Source organism: Cervus elaphus, chromosome 5 (assembly GCF_910594005.1).
Source record: "Cervus elaphus chromosome 5, mCerEla1.1, whole genome shotgun sequence".
NCBI lineage: Eukaryota > Metazoa > Chordata > Mammalia > Artiodactyla > Cervidae > Cervus > Cervus elaphus.
In genome coordinates, this window is record NC_057819.1 from 128,294,532 (window position 1) to 128,314,297 (window position 19,766).

Genomic DNA, 19,766 nt, shown 5'->3' on the forward strand with positions numbered 1-19,766 from the left:
GCTCGGCCTCGCCCCCCCCCCTGTGTTGTGTGGATTGTGGGGGCCTGGTGGCAATTAGCTTCGTGAGTTATAAGTGTAATATCTGGGAGATGAAGGCAGTAATTAATGCCTGTCTGCTTTCCTGAAGGGTTCCTTCTGTTCGCCCAGAGAGTTATTGAGATTCAGGGAGGGAGGCTTCCATCATGTGGAAGGTTTACAGGACTAAGAGGAGGAACGATTTAATAAGGCAATAATAATGGTGCTAAATAATTCACTGGGCCCATGGCAGCAGCCGGCACTCCCAGCGCTCCACGTCTGTTTTGCGGATGGGCGGGGGGATGCTGGACAGACCCTGCATAGCCTCCAGCAGCCCCACCGGGGAAGGACCCACCCGAGGGGCTCCCCCCGCTGACCCTCAGTCTTGGACCTGCCCCCAGGTCTGTGCTGAGCCTCTCGGACCCTTTCCTCAACCTCCTCCTTCTGCTATGTGGGTCAGAGATCCAGATGGGTCCTCACACTCACCAACGCTTTTGCTCATTCTATCAATCATGGTTTGTTGAGATGCTAAGAGGCTAATGGGCCTCCAGTCTTCTGGGGGCCCTGCGGAGTCCTCTGCCTGCCCCCAAGGCTGGGGTATGGGGGGGAGGGTGCTGGGAAAACCTGCCATGCATGTCCCGCTGGACCTTGGGTGAGATACAGTTCTCCGAGAAGACAGACTCCTGGCTGGAGCTGACCGTCGGACTGTTCCAGAAACAGAGAGAGGAAAACGCGTGTCTCCCGGGGCTGGGCCACAGGACTCCCCTGGGGGCAGGCCTGGAGGGTGGGGCTGGGAAGGCGGAACCAGTCCTGGGGGTTAACCCAATTCAGAGCTGAGCAGCACAGCCGCCGCGGGACCGCGGGAACCGCTGGCAGGATGCGGACAATTAGGAGGCCGGCTCCCTGCCTCTCTCACGGCTCTGCTCCCCCTCAGCCTAGGTGGCCACAGGTCAGGCTGTGTGTCACCTAATGCCCCTACATCTGTGTCAGGGCTGAGAAACACCAAGAGGAATCGGAGCGTCTTAAGAGACGCTGCACACGCGAGAGGGAACCATTTCTGAGTCCCGCCTACAAACCAGGCAGAGACAGACACTGCTTCTGGTTTATTCCCCGAGACACATGGGGCGTGTCCCTCAGCTCCCATTCCCCCCTCCAACCCCCAACCTCTCCACACCGGCACAGAGCAATCAAGACGGAGCCTGAAGATTCATCTTCCCGTGTCTGCAGAGAGCAGGGGAGACGGAGGGCGAGCGGGGCTGATCCCTCCTTGTTTGGGGAGCTGCCCGTAATCAGCGTCTCCGTGACAGCTCAGTTCCACCCGCCCAGCCAGTAACCCCGGGAACCACTCACGCGCTCGTGGGTTGGGCAGGTGGAAGGTCAAAACAGGAAAAGCTTCCAGAAAACCAGCCTGGGGCCTCTTAACGGGGCTTTGCTAAGCGTGCCCTGAAACCCTGAGCTAAGTTTATGAGAGTTCGTGTCGCCCTGGAGCCGGCACCGACCTGAATGCCAACTCCAGACCACATACGACAGAGGCCTGGTGGCCTGGACACCCTGCGGCTGGCGCTGCAGTGACACGATCCACCTTCTGACCAGGACCGAGACCCCCGGAACCAGCCAGGGTGTGGAGCTGTATTGATGCCCCTCTCTGGGGAGAGCTCCAGCCGAGTGGAGGCGACTCACAGGCCCGGTCCCCCCGGCCGGCCACTCACCAGGTAGGTGCGGTAGGCGTCCATGCGGCGCAGGGGCCCCCAGCACGGGTCCGTGTCGTTGTACTTGGCGTCGGCCTCCACGCCGCACGAGTCGTTGCCCAGGGCGCTGCTGACGAAGAGAACAGTGGCTCAGTGTGGGCCTCCCCGCTTGGCCGGAAGCCGACAGAACCTGCCTTTGCCAATTGCGGGCAATCGCCGATTCTCCACGCCGCCCCTGCACTGCGGCTTCGGGTCCCACGATCTGACTCTGCAGGCTGTCCCGTCTCTGGGGGCAGGCACTGTCCCCTAATCCCGCTGCACCGTTTCTCAGCCACTCAGGAGCCGCCGGTGGGAACCGCGGTCCCCTTCCCAATGGGGCAGGGCAGGGACAGTGCTGAGGAACGTGTCTCCGCAGGCCAGGATGCACGGCTGGCCGTGGCACGTGCAGAGAAGGGCCTCGGACACCGACCCGCTGGGGACGCTGATGGAGGTGCTCAGTGTTGGGCTTCCACCCCGAGGACACACCGCCCTGACCGTGACCGCCCGAGGGAGCCCGTCTGGCTGCAGCGGGTGGGGGCGGGGGCGGGGACACTCACCAGGTCACCTGCATGAGGGAGAAGGGCACGGCTGCCGCGTAGATGGCCAGGTCCCCGTACAGGTAGATGATGATGCAGAAGTAGAACAGGTTGACCCCCACTGGAAGCAACAGAGCCGTCGGTCAGGGAGCCACCGCCCGCCTGCTCTCTCACGACGGGGGCTCGCTCTCCGAGCGGAGCGGGGAAGCCCTGCCCCCGAGCCCCACCTCTCAATCCGGCTGCCTACACCGTGATGCTGGAGGGAGACTGTCACCTGCGAAGGGGGCTGGGCCAGGCTGGATCAGAGAGGTTCTGAACCCAGACCGGCTGCAGAGCGAGCGTGGGGCACGGACTGGCCGCAGAGGACCCGGAGGCGTCTGTGCTCGGGACCGGCTGCCCGGTGAGGGCGGGCGGGGAAGAGGGGGGATGGCCCGAGGCAGGGGTCTGAACCCCAGGGCTGGCGAGGGGGGCGCCTTTGCAGCCACATGCAGGGCTCCAAGACAGAAGACTGAGGGACCGAAGAGCAAGAAGATAGCAGGGAGTGGCCGAGCTCCGGAAGCTGAAAGTCGCTCAGTCGTGTCCAACTCTTTGCGGCCCCATGGACTATACAGTCCATGGAATTCTCCAGACTGGAATACTGGAGTGGGTAGCCTTTCCCTTCTCCAGGGGCTCTTCCCAACCCAGGGATTGAACCCAGGGCTCCCGCACGGCAGGCGATTCTTTCCCAGCAGAGCCGCCAGGGAAGCCCGGAAGCTAAAAACAAGAGGGTAAAAAGCCCTGGATTTCCAAAGACCGTGTGTCTCATTCTGAATGTGGTCCATCACCAAGCACCCAAGGGCGAGGCTGGCCCGGTGTGCTGGGGGCGGGGGGCGGCTCACTTTCCTTCTTACCAGAATCACCCGCGGGGAGGATGCTGACGAGGAAGGTCCCTCTGCAGAGGCCAACCTTGGTCCCTCTCCCCCAAGGAGGGGCCTGGACTAGGACCCGGGAGCTCCACTCTGGTCTTAATCCTGCCAGCCTCGTTTCCTGACCCTGGCAAGTCCCTGACTATCTCTAAACCTGTCCAGTGAGAAGAATTCAGCCTGCGCTACATTCCACATGTGATTCCGGCTATAAAAACTTGGTGTAAAAGTGCCTTAAAAAAGCACCTGGGCCCTATGACCTCAGGGTCACGGCCCCAGACAGACAGCCTCAAACTCCTGTTCAAACTGGTGGCTTGTTTTCGGTGTCACTGATCTCAAGCTGCTGGTGTCGCCGAGAACAGAAAGAAAAATGAAGTGACAGTTCCCTTCTAATCCTGGTGGCTCCAAAGAGCCTCTGGGTCCTCGGTGGTGGTGGGGCGGGGGAGTCAGGGACAAGTTCCTCCTGGGCTATTTGAGATTGGCTCTGCTCCTAGGAGTCTAGGGGGAAAAGACTCAGAAGACACTGTTTTTGGAAGAACCCTGGAGGGCTTCAGAGAGCGCCGACGGCTAAGCTCGGTGGCCCCTGGGGGGGGGCGGTCACCACTGCTCACCCCAAGGCTGTGAATCCATCTCCCCGTCACCTCCTGCCGGGGGGGGGGTCACCGCCCCTCCCCACTCCCAGTCTTTCCTCCTCCCGCAGTGCACTTGTGTGCTGTTTATAAACTGCCACCGGCCCTCCCTGATCAATAAATTTCATTACGAGACACAAAGTGGGAGGATCAATGCGCTTCCTTGAGGACAGCGGTGACCAGGCCTGGCATTTCTAATTACAGGCCTGAGTCTGGGCCCCCAGGGAGCCTTGTGTGGAGGCTGGCAGCCCGTCCAAAGGTAACGGGGATGATCGGTGACGTAGGATTGAGCCGAGCAGTGGTTTCAGTTGTCGGGGGTGGGGGGGGCGCGACTGTGCCCCCCACCTCCTGCTGGGGACATTTGGCAAAGTCTGAGGACATTGTTGATTGTCAGGACTGGGCAAGCGCTACTGACCACTAGTGGGGGCAAGTCAAGGGTGCTCCTCAACATCCTACAACACGCAGGGCAGGCCGCACAGTGAGGAAGGGTCCAGCCACACGGCAACAGGGCCGAGCTTGAGGAGCCCTGGAGCAGACGAGGGGAGGGTGTCCTCCACGTCTGAGCTGCTCTCGAACGAGTGTGTTTATTTTCTATCAGCTTCGGGTAACCTAGACGTCTAGACTGCGGGGCGCACAAACACAACAATATAAAAAAAAAAAACCGAAACTGCAAGTTCCTAGAATTCTTAAAGAGATCAGAGTGGACTATAAAACGTGAAGATTGGGGAGGAGGTTTAAGAGGTGTATGCCCTGGCTTCGACGTGCATTCTGTCTCAGAAGCCTGCATTTGGGAGGAGGCTGTGCAGCGGCAGTCTCTTATAAGGAGACGGGCAGAGAGAGAAACAGGATGAAAGAAGAGCACAGAGGAGCCAGACGCAGCCCATCTGGTTCTTGTGAGTTCTGAGAGTTCTCGCTGAGGCTGGTCCGGTGGGGAGGGTGGAGGCAGGCTCTGGGGTGACCTCGATCACCATCTCCTGTCGCATCCCACCATGGTGACAAGTGGATGCTTGATGTCCCAAGAAACAGCCAAGAAGATTCTAGTTTCCACAGTCCCCGCCTCGGCTCCAGCTCAGTACAGCCACATTCAAGACCAGGAAGAGCCAGTGGAGACGCTCCCCTCTGCAAACAGGGGGCTTGGATGAAAGGGCAGAAAAATCTCCCAAGGTAACTGCAAGGTCAAGCATTTCCTGAGATGTGTCCGACTCTCGGTGAAGGTTCGGGCATTACCAAGACTAAACCCTTTAACAGATCATCTCCCAGAAGAACAAGATTTGGGATGGAGGCCTAAGATGTTGTTGCCGGAACAACCGACACGGATGGCAGCATCTGAGCTGGCCGCTGCCCTTGCGATCCCACCGGGCAGCAGGTGGAGCACGCCGGGAGGTCACGATCAGCCCTGCAGAGTCCTGACGGCGGCCCCGAGCACGGGCTTCTGGCGCCCTCTGCTGGCCACTGTGAAGACACTCTCCCCATACACAGCCACACACCAACCCACTGTCCCTACAGGATGGGGGTGCTCTGGGCCGTCCTAGACGCAACAGCCCAGAAGAAAAGAGACAAGGCAGAAGCAATCAAGAAAGAGGCACAAGACCACCAACCGCCTCCACTGGAAAGCTGCTTGGGACTCAACCTCTATGAGCCATGGTTGGTAGTGAAAGTGAAAGTCGCTCAGTCGTGTCTGACTCTTTGTGACCCCATGGACTGTATAGGATTCTCCAGTCCAGAATACTGGAGTGGGTAGCCTTTCCCTTCTCCAGGGGCTCTTCCCAACCCAGGAATCAAGCCCAGGTCTCCTGTATTGCAGGCGGATTCTTTACCAGCTGAGTCACAAGAGAAACCCAAGAATACTGGACTGGGTAGCCTACCCCTTCTCCAGGGGACCTTCCTGACCCAGGAATTGAACCGGGGTTCTCCTGCATTGCAGGCGGATTCTTTACCAGCTGATCCACAAGGGAAGCCCCCATAGTTGCTAAGTTGTTGTTTTTTAGTGTCTGACTCTTTGCGACCCCATGGACTGTAGCCCACCAGGCTCCTGTCCGTGGGATTCTCCAGGCAAGAATACTGGAGTGGGTTGCCATTTCCTTCTCCGGGGGATCTTCCCAACCCAGGGACTGAACCCATGTTTCCTGCATTGGTAGGCGGATCCTTTACCACTAGCTGCTTCTTTATTCCTGATGCACTGAACAGGGAGGGAACCAAGAGAACACTTTGAAGGGGTTCAGAACACTTTGAAGCCAGCAAGGTGGCTTCTCAGGCCAAGAATCTGTTCCTCCCTCCTCCCCTGCCCCATCCCCAAGGGAGGTAGAACCCCTGACCCGGGTGCCCCGGCCCGCAGGAAGGCACCAGCTTTCCCCGCCTGCTCCCCACGCGGGGAAAGCACCCCCACCTTTATTGAAGAACATGGAGGCCATCTGTCCCATCTCCACCCGGTCTGTGATCTCGAAAAGGCTTGATCCGCGTCTCTCTGTGGAGCCAAGAAGAAAGAAAGGGTGTTATTTTTTCCCACGAGGACAAGCTCCTAGGAGGGGTGCTGGGCTCACTGAATCCTCCAGAATAATGAAATCCCAAGGGGCTCAAACTCTTAAGAAAACTCTTCCTTGTGTTTCCTGCTTGAAACATTTTTAAAAACACCCATAGAGGAGGCTCCCTGGTATTCAGGACTCTGAGCTTCCATCGCAGGGGTCAGGGGTTAGATCCCTGGTCGGGCAATGAAGATCCCACGTGCCTCGAAGTGCAGCCAAAATAAATAAATAAATAAATAAAGGAAAAGAGAAAATGTCTATAGAAAGGGACCCAGGGATGCTCACTGTGGGGTGAGAGGGAAGGCGGGGGTGCCTCCCGGCTCAGCTGGGATCTGGGTGTGTGTCTGTCCGGTGGGACAGGAAGGAGGGAAGTCAGAGACCGACACTGACTCGGGCTTCCAGGGGCCGAGGTCAAGGGCCCTCCCCGTGCTGCAGACAGCAGTTGGCGGCAGAGTCAGCAGCGGGGAGCTCGGCCCAGGGCTCCCGGGTGGTGCTCTGCTCCACATTCCCTGCTGCCTTCCCAGGATCAGCCCTCAGGTGGGAAGTGTTCTCGGAGGGTCTCTGCAGGGAGAACCCCAGACCCGCCCTGAGCCCTCTCCATGAGGAAGGGGAATCCCATGGACCAGAGGAAAGCGCAGGCCAGCCCGGAACCCCAAGACTTACGCACAGACAGGATGGGCCGCTTCTCCGCCCGCTCGTAGCTGTCCTGGGCGAGAACGTCGCTGTCGGAGGCCGAGGAGGAGGAGTCGTCGTCTTCCTCGTCCTGGGAGGGGGCGGGATGCAGAGGGTGAGGAAGACAGGAAAGAAACAGGGACACCCAAGGGAGAACCTGTTCGCTCTGTCCTCTCTTCCTAGAAGGCATCTGAGCAGGGAGCTTTCCACACTTCCGGGCTGTCCCATCAGGGGGTCAGAGGCGCTGAGGGAGAGGCTGCAGCATGTGGCCTGGGATGAAGGTTCCCAGGTCAGAGGGAGGAGGGAGCAATGAGGGGATGCCAGAGAGCACTGGGGGAGGAGGGAGCAATGAGGGGATGCTTGGAGAGCACTGGGGAGGAGGGTGCAAGGAGGGGATGATCAGAGAGCACTGGGGAGGAGGGAGCAATGAGGGGATGATGGGAGAGCACTAGGGGAGGAGGGAGCAAGGAGGGGATGATCGGAGAGCACTGGGGGAGGAGGGAGCAACAGCAGAGGCTGTGCATATTCTGGAAGCTGACATGGCTGCGAACTTCAGCTCCTCACTAGGGTCCAGAGGGGGTCCAGGTTCTGGAGGAGGAAATGGCAACCCACTCCAGAATTCCTGTCTGGAGAATCCCATGGACAGAGGAGCCTGGTGGGCTATAGTCCATGGGGTCGCAGAGTTGGACATGACTGAGTGACTAACTTTCTTTAACTTTTCTGAGTCCCAGAGCTGCCCTCGGTCAGGAGCGGGGAGCGGGGAGAGGACGGCCCGCTCTCTGCACTCGGCGGCCCCGGGGGACAGCCGAGCCCAGGGCGGCGCACACACCTGGCGGGCTTCCATCCTCTTCCAGCGGAGCTGAGCGTTGGCCGCCCCCATGGCCTCCACCACAAAGGTCGTCGTCATGAAGCTGCAGGGAAAGGCCGCCGGTGAATCGCCAAAGGCAGGGAGGAGGTTGGAGGACGTACAGAATAAAAGGAAAAGCCGCTGAAAACCGGACCTGACCAACCGGCCAGCCCAAAGCATTCTCTCTGCGGAGGAGGAACCGCACGTCCCGGGATGGGTCTGACCCCGTAAGAAGGCGCGGGTGCCTCCACGGCGCCTCGCAGGCTCGCCCTGACGCCTGTTTATATTTAGAACGGGTTTTAGCGCACAGGAGACCAGGGTGTGAATCAAGCTGATGGGAAGGAGAGAGGGTGACCCTGGGGGAGAGGTGACTCGGGGACAAGGTGGTTCGGCACCCCAGGAGGGGCCTGTTGGGGGCAGAGGTGGGAGAGAGGGGGGCAGAGAGACAGCAGGTGAGGCTCTACACTGGGAGGAGGAGGCTGGTCCACAAGGGGGCCGCCCGAGGCTTCAGGGAAGGGCAGCGGCAGCTCTCACTTCTCCTCGCTGGGCAAGCGGTTGACCCCGTTACACATGCTGATGAACGGAGCGCGGGTGTGGATAACTGAAAAGGATGCTTGGCTCTGGAATCACCCTCCCCTTTTTACTTTGTGGGGGGTGGGGTGGGGGTACGTTCACTTTCCTAATAATCTGGCTAATATTAAAATAATTATTTTTAATAATATTTAATAATTATTATTATTTTAATGTTAGCTATTAAATGAAAAAAGACTGCAATAAATCAACATATTTAATTAATAAGTTAAAACATATTAACAGATGAAAATATGTTAATATTTTAATAGTCTAATAATCTGGCCCGAATGAAAATGGAGACTGGGAGGTGGCATCAGACCTTTGTGAGAAGTGAGACTCGAGCGAAGAGACTCTACTTTTCTTAAGGAAACTGGAGAGACCGGGGTGACGGCGGGAATGCTCTGTGAGCAGACATTACAGGGCAGGGCCGGGTTCCTGCTGCTAAAACCTGAGTGACCCCACCCCTGCCGAAACGAAGCGGACGGAACATTCAGGAACATTCACCTCCCTCTTTCTTGAAGCCGCTGGGCAGGCGGGCTTGCCGCACGGCCCCCTGGCCCACCTCGGGTGCGGTCACCTGCCGCAGGCTGGCAGTCAGGCGGTGGGGACAGGGGCCCGGGGAGGGGGGCCAGGAGTTAACCCGCGCCCGGTGGGGGCGGGGCAGCCAGCCCCCAAAACCCCAGCCGCCGCAGCTCCTCCGAGAAAGGTTTCTCATTATCTTGCCTAAGTGACCATTTTACGGGCTTTCCATTGCCTCTTCTTTTGGGAAGTGAAACTAAAATCCATCTTAATTAAGGCATAAAGAGGCTCTCGTGGCTGCACGAAGCCAGCTCATGGATCATGCTGGAATATAAATGGGTTGCGGGGGTGGGGGGTGTGTGGCGGCCCCTGCCTGGGCACCCCCAATAACCACTTCCCTTTCAGGCGGCTGCCCACGCTGAAGGTCCTTTGAAGGGGACAGCGCAGTCACAGGAAGACAAGGACGTCTAGGGCTCCTGGCCATAGAGCTTGCAGGACTTAATGAGCCAATAGTACCTTGAGACTAGATACAAACCGCCCCCCACCACCCCAGGGGAAAACATGGGAAGAAAGGGAAAAACAGGGGCATTTTCCCACCCCGTGCAGCCTCCTCTAGGTCTTAGCTGACTTCAACTACTAAATTCTGGGGGGGCTTCCCTGGTGGCTCAGGGGTAAAGAACGCGCTTGCCAATGCAGGAGACGTGGATTCAATCCCTGGGTCAGGAAGATGCCCTGGAGGAGGAAATGGCAAGCTCCTCCAGTATTCTTGCCTGGAAAATTCCATGGACAGGGAAGCCTGGCGGGCTACAGCCCATGGGGTTGCGAAAGAGCAACTAAACAAGAACAACAAAATCCCTCTCTAGCCTGGGGCCCCTGCCTGTGAGTCCCCTGAGGAGTGGCCTGCAGACGCACCAGCTGCCGCATCCCAGTGAACCACGAACACCTGCCCAGGGGCGGGCGCCCCGAAGGCTGGGCCTCCTGTTTGCTGCTGGGCATGGAGCCATGTGAGATTAACACCTGAATATGACCGCACCTGCCTGCCTATCTTAAACAAACTCTAAATTCCGAACTGACTGCCCGGATCACCTGAAACGTTAGTCAGCGTCTCTTCTGTGGCTGGGTGGGAATTTTTCCGGGAATGAACGTTGATGGTCACATTCAGAAATTATGGGCACGGCAGAGGAGGAAAGCCAGCCGGGGAAGAAACACGCCAGCCCCACGGGAGACATCCCGGAGCCTAACTGGAGGTCTTCGCTTTTTTTTTTTTTCCCCACTAATGTCAGGGCATGTGGGATCTTAGTTCCCTGACGAGGGATGGAACCTGTGCCCCCTGCAGTGGAATCTCAGAGTCTTAACCACACTGGACCACAAGGGAAGTCCCTGGAGGTCTTAGCTTTTCAGTGATCGGGGTGGGCAACTACTCCATCAGTGTGAGCCCCCCGCCCCGAGACCTTTGGGCCCCCCCTCCTTGCTCTGCGAACCTGCTACCAGACGTCTCTCTCAGGCGGATGGAGAGAGCTCGGGCCCTCCGGGGAGGCGCTCCCAGTTTCATCCCCAGCACCCCCACTCCGGGATGGCCTCTTACCTCATGAAGCCCAGGAATACCAGTAACACCAGGCTGACCAGCCACCCGGCCGTGGCAAAGGCCTTGGGCATGGTGAGCGCACCGGTGCCCACGATGAGGTTGAACATATACACCAGTCCCACCTGGAACCGAGAGAGGCGACATCTGAGCCCAGAAATTGACAAGCCTCACCACCCCCAACGGCTCCCAAGGGTGACCCTGGGCGATGACAAAACCCGTAGAGGCCAGGAGGCCCAGGAGGCCTTAGCCAGGAGGGCACGTCAGAAGGGAGGGTTCCTCCCGGGTTCCAGGGAGGCGGGATCTGCAGCCGGACGCCGGGTGACCAAAGCCCACGGTCCATCCGTCTTTTCAAAATGTCTCTGGGGCTCGGTTTTATCCTCCTCTTTTGCGTCATCACCCCTATCACCTCATCAGTACACATTATTCGGAGCTGCGTCTTAGATGGTAGCTCTCTACTCAACCCGACTTGCAGGTTTCCTGAGGACGGGCCAACACATCTGGGGTGACCTGGCACCCAGACCAACCCACACTGCTGACCCTCCAAAAAAATCCTGCTTTTCTGAGACCACTGAGCATGCGACCCAGTCCTCCTCCCCACCCATCCTGGCAACTGCCCTTTGGGATGTCAACATTCATGCTGGTTCCCTTTTCCCGCCCCTGTTTTTTAAATTTGAGAGGGAATTCCCCAGCAGTCCAGGGGTTATGACTTGGTGCTTCCCCTGCTGGGAATCAGGTTCGATCCCTGGCTGGGGAACTAAGATCCTTCTGCAAGCCTCAGGGCAGGGCCAAAACAAACAAAAAAATTGAGATATAAGTTCTGCAGTCATGACCACCATCTAATTCCATTTCATTACCCCCCCAAAGAAGCCCCCTACTCATCAGGAGCCACTCCCAACTTCCTGTCACCCCTGGCAACCCACCTCCCAGTGGAACTGCTGAGTCACTGACTTCAGGTTTGAAACTTAACTCGAGTTCACACCAACTCGACTCCAGCTCAGCTGATTCCAACGATTCTTTTTCCAAGATCTCCACCATGAAATTCTTTTCTTTGACCCAAAGCCTCTGCTCCCACACCCTGTCCATCCTCACCCATCTGCCTTTGTGCTCCTTGTGTTGCCCAGGCCCCCGCCCTCCCTCCCCAGGCCTCCTGCTCCGCGAGGCCTCACGGGCAGTCAGCTGGTTCCTGAAAGCTCGCACTGCCCTGCCAGCTCCCCACATCTTCCCTGTTCTAACCTTCCTGACCCGGGGCCTCGGAGATGAATCAGCACCCGCTTCCTCAGTTCTCTAATATGAAGCTGCTAAAGGCTCCTGGAATTAAAAAAAAAAATCCTCACGATGATGGGACTTCCCTGGTGGTCCAGTGGCTAAGACTCTGAATTCCCAAGGCAGGGGCCCAGAGTCCATCCCTGGTCAGGGAACTGGATCCCACCTGCTGCAACTAAGGTTCAAAGGCTGCAACTGAAGATTCCGAACGCCACAACTAATATCCGGTGCAGCCAAACAAACAATAAATACCTTCTTTGAAAATTAAAAAAGCAATTCTAATGCTGAGTCCTCTGACAGATGAGGGTCCCTTCCCCTGTGGTCGGCGGCATCAGATTTTCTTTCCTCTTCACGGTGGATTTGTGAGCACGTCCCACGTAAAGGCTCCAAACCTCAGCCTCCAAAACCCAGACCCAGGGCTCCCATCTCTTTCAGGTGAAGGCCGTCCCTCTAGAGATGCTACAGAGGTAATGGAGACCATCGGATGCACACTCCCCAAGGCTCACTCCTCCCTTTTTCTTCTCCCTGCACCGAGCAGCTTGCAGGATCTCAGTTCCCCAACCAGGGATCGACCCCTGGGCCTACAGCGGTAAAAACCGAGTCCTAACTGCTGGAACTCCAGGGAACTCCCAAGCCTCGCTCCTTCCGAACTCAAAAACCGGTGCCTCCTCCCTCCCTTCCTCCCGTCTCTGGGGACCCCTGTGCTTCCTCCTCACTGAGAGGCTCAGCCCTGCACCCAAGCTGGGCTCAGTTCTTTCTAGAAACCTCTCCTCCTCCGAGCTCTTCCCCTCTGCCTGCAAACACTCTTTGATACCTTTAACACACCGCTTTCTAAATTTCCCTTAGCCAACTCCTTCAGGAAGCAACCACAGGCTTCCCTGGTGGTTCAGATAAAGAATCTGCCTGCCAATGCAGGAGACACGGGTTCAATCCCTGGCCCAGGAAGATCCCACATGCCACGGAGCAACTAAGCCCACGTTCCTAGAGCTCATGGTCCTCAACCACCGCAATGAGAAGCCCGAGCACCGCAACTGGAGAGTAGCCCCCGCTCCCTAAATTGGAGAAAGGCCCATGCAGCAATGAAGAACCAGCGCAGCCAAAAAATGAGATAAAAAAGAAGCAGCAACTATATCCTCTGCCTTCATTTCCCGCAGTTTGTGGTTTCCATCCCTAGAACTCTCTTGAAATTGCATTCTTAAAAATCACCAATGACCAAACAAAAAACAAACAAAAAAGAAAAATATAATCACCAATGGCCTCCTGATTGCCTAACCCAGCGGCTGTGTTAGTCTTCAACCGTTCGTACTGACATTGGCCGTCTCTTTCTCTCTCTGTATCTCATCCTCAGCAACATCACTCGAGCCTACGGCTTTAATTATCACGGGGGCCAAGCAGTGGTTAGGAAGGGAGCCAGGCTTCGGGGCAGGGGTTGACTGGCCGTCTGAGTGCTGGACAAACAGGAGGGTGTCCTCCAGGGAGGACATAGCTCTGCCCAGGGTACCAAGCTCCTGCGCCTCCCACCCAGCCCCTCAACTCCCACCCACCACGGGATAGCGGGGAGGCGATGCCCACTGCAAAGCCGCTCCCACTACAAAGCCCTTCCCAGCCTCCCGAGTCCATCTTGCTCCCAGTCTCAAAGCCCTGGATTGAGAGCACTTCTGATGCCCTAGTTTGGGTTTTGGGTGTTGATGTGTTTATCTTTCCCCTGTTACTAAATCCGAGGCTCGCTGCGTCTCACTGTGTCTCTCTGCATTTCTCGGGGTGCCTGGCCTTGAGGTGGGAATCCTCGGTGGCCCCAGCTCAGTTCCCTCTGCCGTGAATCTGACGGTTTTCGTCCCAGTCTCACTTTGATCCCAGAGGCAAATCCCAGTCCCGTGTTAAACATCCCAGTCTCATCTCGATCCCTAGACGGATCCCAGAAGGATTAAAAGAAGTTTGAGCTGTCTTCCTCTGGCTCTAAACTGGATCACACCACCAGCACGAGGGGCTTCCCCTGCCAAGAGTCCTGGCCCAGGGTGATGTGGTGAGAATAAATGTGAGGGTGACAGGTGACCTTTCGAATTGACTTTTCAAAGATGTGAACATCCTCAGGCTAACTTTGACTTTGTGTCTGTTAGTCACTCAGGCATGTCCGACTTTTTGCAACCCCATGGACTGCAGTCTGCCAGGCTCCCCTGTCCATGGCATTTCCCAGGCAAGAATACTGGAGTGGGCTGCCACTTCCTACTCCAGGGGATCTTCCTGACCCGTGGATCGAACGCAGGTGGATTTTTTACTGCTGCGCCAGTCGGGAAACCCCAACTTTGACTCTTGCTGGGGTTAATTTCAATCACCGGCCCTTGGAGGGGAGTACCTCCAGGTGTGGGCGGGAGTGGGTCAGTGAGCTCGCCCAGGCCTGCTCATTTGCTCGCTTACTCAACAGCTACCGAGAGTGTCCAGTGATCCTGGTTCTGTGCTCAGAACCCAGGGGACGACAGGGAGCAAGACGGGCAAGAGGACACAGACAAGAAAACAAACAATGGTCACCACCTTGGAGAAGCGTTTGGGAGGAAGGAATCAGGGCTCAGTGACAAAGGATAATGGGGCAGCACCTCCAGGAGCGGGCGGCCTCGGGGTGACATTCAAGCGGGAGCCTTCCAGGCAAAGGGCCAGGGAAGAGACTGGCAGGGATGAGGGCCTAAGGTGGGAGATGGGGAGGATGTTCCAGGAGGCCTGAGGCCAGCGTGGCTGGAGCATGGCCAGCAAGGCTGCAGACAGACTCCCCAGCCCTGGTGCACGGGACGGGGGTCCGCCGCCGCCGCGGGAGTGTAAGCAGGACACTGAGACCAGGCCCCGGGGGGGGGGGACCTGACGTCTGATCTTCCAGCAGCTTCATTCCTTTTTTTTTTTTTTGCCACACTGCAGTACAGTACATGCGTGTGTGTGCACACTCAGTCTTGTCTGACTCTTTGCGACCCCATGGACTATAGCCTGCCAGACTCCTCTGTCCATGGAATTTTCCAGGCAGCAATACTGGAACGGCTTGTCATTTCATTCTCCAAGGGATCTTCCAGACCCAGGGATTGAACTCACATCTCTGGCATCTCCTACACCGGCAGGTGGATTCTGTACCACTTCTAACTCCCCAACCAGGGATCGAACCTGTGCCCCCTGCAGTGGAAGCATGGAGTCTTAACCACTGGACCGCCAAGGCGGGGCCCTGTATATCACTTTTATAAGTGGTAACACTTATGAAGAGCACTTACTTCTTATGGAAAATGGCTCTGGTGATGGTTCTTATGATAGTAGTTAAGAGAAGGCAAAGAGCCCTAAGAAAGTGATGGTTCTCAGCCAGAAGTTTTATAGGAATGTGAATTCCCTGGTAGTCCAGTGATTAGGACACCACACTTCCAATGCAGGGGGCCCAAGTTCAATCCCTGGCTGGGGAACTAAGATCCAGCAAGCCATGCATGACACAGCCCTCCCCTCCCAGCTCCCCAAAAGTAACTTCCATGGGGAAATTAGGTAGTACAAGAGGCATTTGTGAATTCAAGGATGGCAGGGTTTCTCAGACAGAGCATTGCTGATACTTGGCGCCAGATTAGTCCTTATTGTGGGGGCCTGTTTTGTGCATTGTCAAGGTGTTTAGCAGCATCCCTGGCCTCTAGCCACTAGACTCCAGTAGTCCCCACCTCACCCCTGCGTTGTGACAGTCACGGGGTCTCCAGACATTGCCAGATGTCCCCTGGTAAGCAAGACAGCCGCTAGCTGAGAACCACTGCTGATAAACACGTAGTGAAATAAACACACACCCAGCAGAAACTTCAAATAGATCTCGGTGAGAAAGACCCTTTAAGAGCCTGACAAAGAAGTTAATTAGTGATTGACTGTTGGCAGTTAGGAGCACAAATGGGTAATCCAATTTGTTTTGGGTTGTTGCTATTTTTTTAGTTTGAGGCCAGTATTCTGGGTCTGGGGGTGGGTGGGTGGGGAGCCCTATATGAAGATGTATGGTGTCTCCAGAGTTAAACCCTCTTTACTTTCTGTCAAGGGGATCAGAAAGGACCGATCTCAAGGAGCAGAACAAACAGGCAGGGAGCAAACCTGAGCTGAGCCCCAGGTCGGGTGGAAGGCAGTTGTGAGGCAGGAGGAAGCCCGCGTGTGTGTGGGATCCCCTCTCCTGCTGGTTGGTGACTGTTCTTGGGGACAGCCTCCAGGGAGGCAAGACCGAAAGCAGAGGAGCAGGGCCCTGCTGCGGTCTCAGCAAAGCGGCCCTGCCAACCCAGCCTCCTCCTGTTCTCGACTCTCTCCCCTGCGGCTGACCCAGGGAAGGCACAGTTCCCCGGGGATGGCTGACCCGCCGCTCTAGGGGTTCAGCGCAGCGTTCCTGTGGCCTCACCCACGGGTGCGCACGAGGTCAGCGTCACCGGCATCTTTCAACAGCTTCCCCAACGACAGTTGTCACAGGAAACAGAAGGCGATGGAGATGGGGAAGCAACAACTCGGGTTTCAGGCCACGAAACAAGCCCTCTTTCCTTCGAAAGCACCGTCACCCATCTTCAGCAAGACGGGCTGGTGGGGGGCAGCCTCAGCAGCTGCCTCTCTGTGGGCGGGGACCCCCTTCTTCCTCTATTTCGACCACAGGATCCCTTCAGTCCCGTGCCACTTGAGGTCCCCTTACATGGGGACACAGACAAGCCTGTTCTGAGATCATCTATGAGGGCAAGGTGCACAGCCCTGAACCATGCTATCCTCGAGAGGGCTTGTCATCTGAGCCCCCTTGCGAGGCTCATCACACATCGGTTATGCAGAAGAATGCAGGCGAAGGCGAACACCCGTGACACCCATGAAGGGCAGGAACTCACAACAGGGCACAGAGGTGGGGGAAGGCTGGGGGTTGGGAACGCCCCCTCAGTATCAGGCTCCCCCAAGGCAGCCAGCACGGTTCTGCCTGGGCTCTGCTGAGCAGGGAATTCAGCTGCGGAGGAAAGCAGAGCCCGCAGTCAAGTCTGTTCCGCAGTCCCTCTGGGCTCAGCGCAGGGAGGTGGGGGGTGCATCTCCAACCCTCCTCCTGATCTCACGGGGGACCAAGAACCATTCTCGCAGGATGGCAGAGTTACGGAAAGCTCAGGCAGGAGGCCTGTTCTCCGCTCAAACCCTCGCTAACTCCCGCTTAGCGCCACCTCACCCTCAGTACCACCCACCTCCCCCCGCCTCTCTCTTCGCCAGCACCATTAGAGAATACGAGCCTCTGCTTATGGCCAATACCCAGAGGAGGCCCTTGAACGCAGACCTTGAACAACACCCAACACACAGGAGATGGAGGGAAAGAGTTTTAAAAAGCGGAATTTGCTGAGGCTTTTAGGTCTCACTGCCCCATTTCCTGTGGGCACATGCTGACATGTGAAATGATTACTGAACAGCTGGAGGCCCAAGAAAAGTGGGCACATCAAAGGCTTTCCTTCCCAAGGCTCAGCTACAGAAATAACTCATTTCCTCACCTCTAAGCTTACAGATGTTGGAAGATGACGCAGGAGCCCTGGTGACGTTTATAGACAGTGTGGACATGTCATTGCTGATACCCAGAGGGGGCTGTGAGCTGTTACATAATTCCACAGATGAAAGGAGCATGATCCGATCCATTTCAAGGTTCAAGAGAGATTAACCTGATCGATTACGAGGTGAAGGGGCTTCCCTGGTGGCTGAGGGGTAAAGAATCTGCCTGCCAATGTGGGAGATGAGGGTTTGATCCCTGATGTGGGAAGATCCCACATGCCCTGGAGCAGCTAAGCCAGTGACCCATAGCTACTGAGTCTGTGCTCTAGATCCCGGGAGCCGCAACTACTGAAGCCCACATGTCCTAGAGCCTGTGCTCCACTGCAACAAGAGAAGCCACTGCAATGAGAAGTCCAAGCACCGTAACTAGAGAGTAGGCCCTCGCTGGTCACAACTAGAGAAAAGCCCATGAGGCAATGAAGACCCAACACAGCCAAATAAATAAATATATAAAATTACGAGGTGAAGAAGTGGCCCTTGGAGTCACACACGAATGGCACAGGACCTTGGTGTAAGGGTTTTTGCCGGCTGTTCTCAGAGGTGCTTCCTTATCCATCACATCACAACTTAGCAGGGACAGAGCGTGGGTCCCCAGGGAAGTGCAAAGCAGGGCAGTTGTTTAAGGTTAGGGACTTTCTAGAAAGAGGACTTTGCTACTTAAGGCAGTGCTGCCTTTTCCTGGAATACTTAGCAGCACTGGGGCACTTGGTAGCAACATGAATCAATCATTTGATTATTCCAATCCTCCAATCCTTCAACTATAGAGGATTCCATGATGGACCCATGACCAATCTTCTATAACACAAAGAAGATAAACTGAGTGTATGTGTGAGGGTAATGCAGACCCACAACAGTGAGAAATCCATCATTGTAATTGTTCTAATTACAGGCTCCAGCGAACCACAACTGGAGGTCTCTGCGTGCTTTCTCTGCCTCTTACGCCATCCGAGACTATAAAAGTTGTGCAACATAAAGTTCAGTTAAGAAGTGAAATGGTTTCAAACTGCTGAGTAGAGCAAAACCCAGAGTCGACAGGTGAGAGCACCCATCCATCTGAACTGACCTCACAGTTTGCAAGTGACAGCAGCCCTGAGATAAAAAATAAGGGGCCAGTTGTGTTCCCGACTGCTCTCTGATCAACACGTAAAGAGTTAACAAATCTGACTCTCATCCTCTGTTCTCCATGGCTTGCTGCTGACTCGGGTTCCCAGACCCCAGCTGTGAAAGCCGCCGGGCTCACAAGCACAGTCCACGGGAAGCAGTGTGCTTCTCTAGAAGCCAAGGGCACCGATGTGGGCAAAATAGGCCCCCAAAGCGAAACTCACGTAGGGAGAATAGAGCTCCCCGGTCTCTGTGATTTCGCCTGCCATTTCCCAAAGTGAGGAAGGGTCCCTCGGCGGTCAACGTTTCTTCCTTGCTGGGGTGGCAGCAGCTGCGGCTCCCTGGAAAAGGAACAGACTTCAGCTTTCTCATGGACCTAGACAGCGGTTGGGGATGTTTGCAGGGCCACCCCCTCCCCATCCTTTAATCAGACACTTAAGGCCTCAGGGGCTTCCTGGGTGACTCAGACAGTAAAGAATCTACCTGCAATGCAAGAGACATGGGTTCAATCCCTGGGCTGTGAAGACCCCTGGAGAAGGGAATGGCAACCCACTCCAGGATTGTTGCCTGAGGAATCCTATGGACAGAGGAGCCTGGCAGGCTACAGTCCGTGGAGTCGTAAAGAATCGGACACAACTGAGCGACTGACACTTTATGGCCTCAACATCTGTCACCAGACAGCAGGGACAGAAGTATCTCCCTGTATCATGACACCTGGGTGGTCTCTTCATACCTTTCCCTGGCTGTGCAGGGCATGTATTCATTACCGCTTAGACTGCAAGTGATTTAAGAGTCCTCGGATGCCACTAAGTCTCACCCAGCACAAGGGTCTCCTTAACACACTCTGGTTATCCCCATTCAATGCCAGCAACAGCGAGCTCACGACCGCAACAGGGCAGCCAAATAACTGCCTCCTCCGCCTGGGGCAAAGGGCTGGGGGCTTCCGAGGTCACCCCCCAACCCAACTCCTTCTCCCAGAGCCCCGTCCAGGGCCTCCGCTCCACGTCTCCCAACCTGCCTGGGGCTCTCGCTCCTCTCTGATCCTCTTCCCCATTTTCCTCCCCTCTCCTGAAGGAGCCCCGAGTCGGGCACTACCCCAGTCCACCCCAGCCTCTCGCCCGGACACCTGCAGCGAAGCCGGCTCCGGGCCGCCGCGGCAGCCGCCTGCGATCCCCGGGGCTGCGGCCGGCGCCAGCTGTCCAACACCAGCGCCCGCAGCGCGCATGCGCCCGCGCCGGGAGCCCACCTTTTCCGCGCGCGCCGCGGAAGGGGCGCACGGCGCGGATTGGGCGCCTCGCGGGGGCGGGGCTGCGCGCGCGCCTCCGCGGCCGCCGTCTGCG

At 56.7% G+C, this 19,766-nt stretch overlaps 1 protein-coding gene across 3 annotated transcripts in view; it reads right to left on the minus strand.

Moving 5' to 3' along the window:
- Positions 1-19,687, minus strand: part of TMEM104 (transmembrane protein 104) — a 52,964-nt gene extending 33,277 nt beyond the window's left edge. The window contains exons 1-8 of one of the 3 annotated variants that reach the window (XM_043905557.1): positions 19,553-19,687; positions 18,651-18,767; positions 10,528-10,649; positions 7,833-7,914; positions 6,995-7,094; positions 6,196-6,273; positions 2,300-2,399; positions 1,725-1,830 (exon numbers count right to left, since the gene is read on the minus strand). In XM_043905557.1, coding sequence (XP_043761492.1) covers positions 1,725-1,830; positions 2,300-2,399; positions 6,196-6,273; positions 6,995-7,094; positions 7,833-7,914; positions 10,528-10,649; positions 18,651-18,695 — 633 coding nt within the window. In that variant the 5' untranslated portion in view covers positions 18,696-18,767; positions 19,553-19,687. Of the gene's footprint in view, positions 1-1,724; positions 1,834-2,299; positions 2,400-6,195; positions 6,274-6,994; positions 7,095-7,832; positions 7,915-10,527; positions 10,650-18,650; positions 18,768-19,444; positions 19,484-19,552 lie in introns of those variants that run through there. The other 2 variants (XM_043905555.1, XM_043905556.1) reach the window with 2 other exon arrangements.
- Between the last annotated feature and the right edge of the window lie 79 nt (positions 19,688-19,766).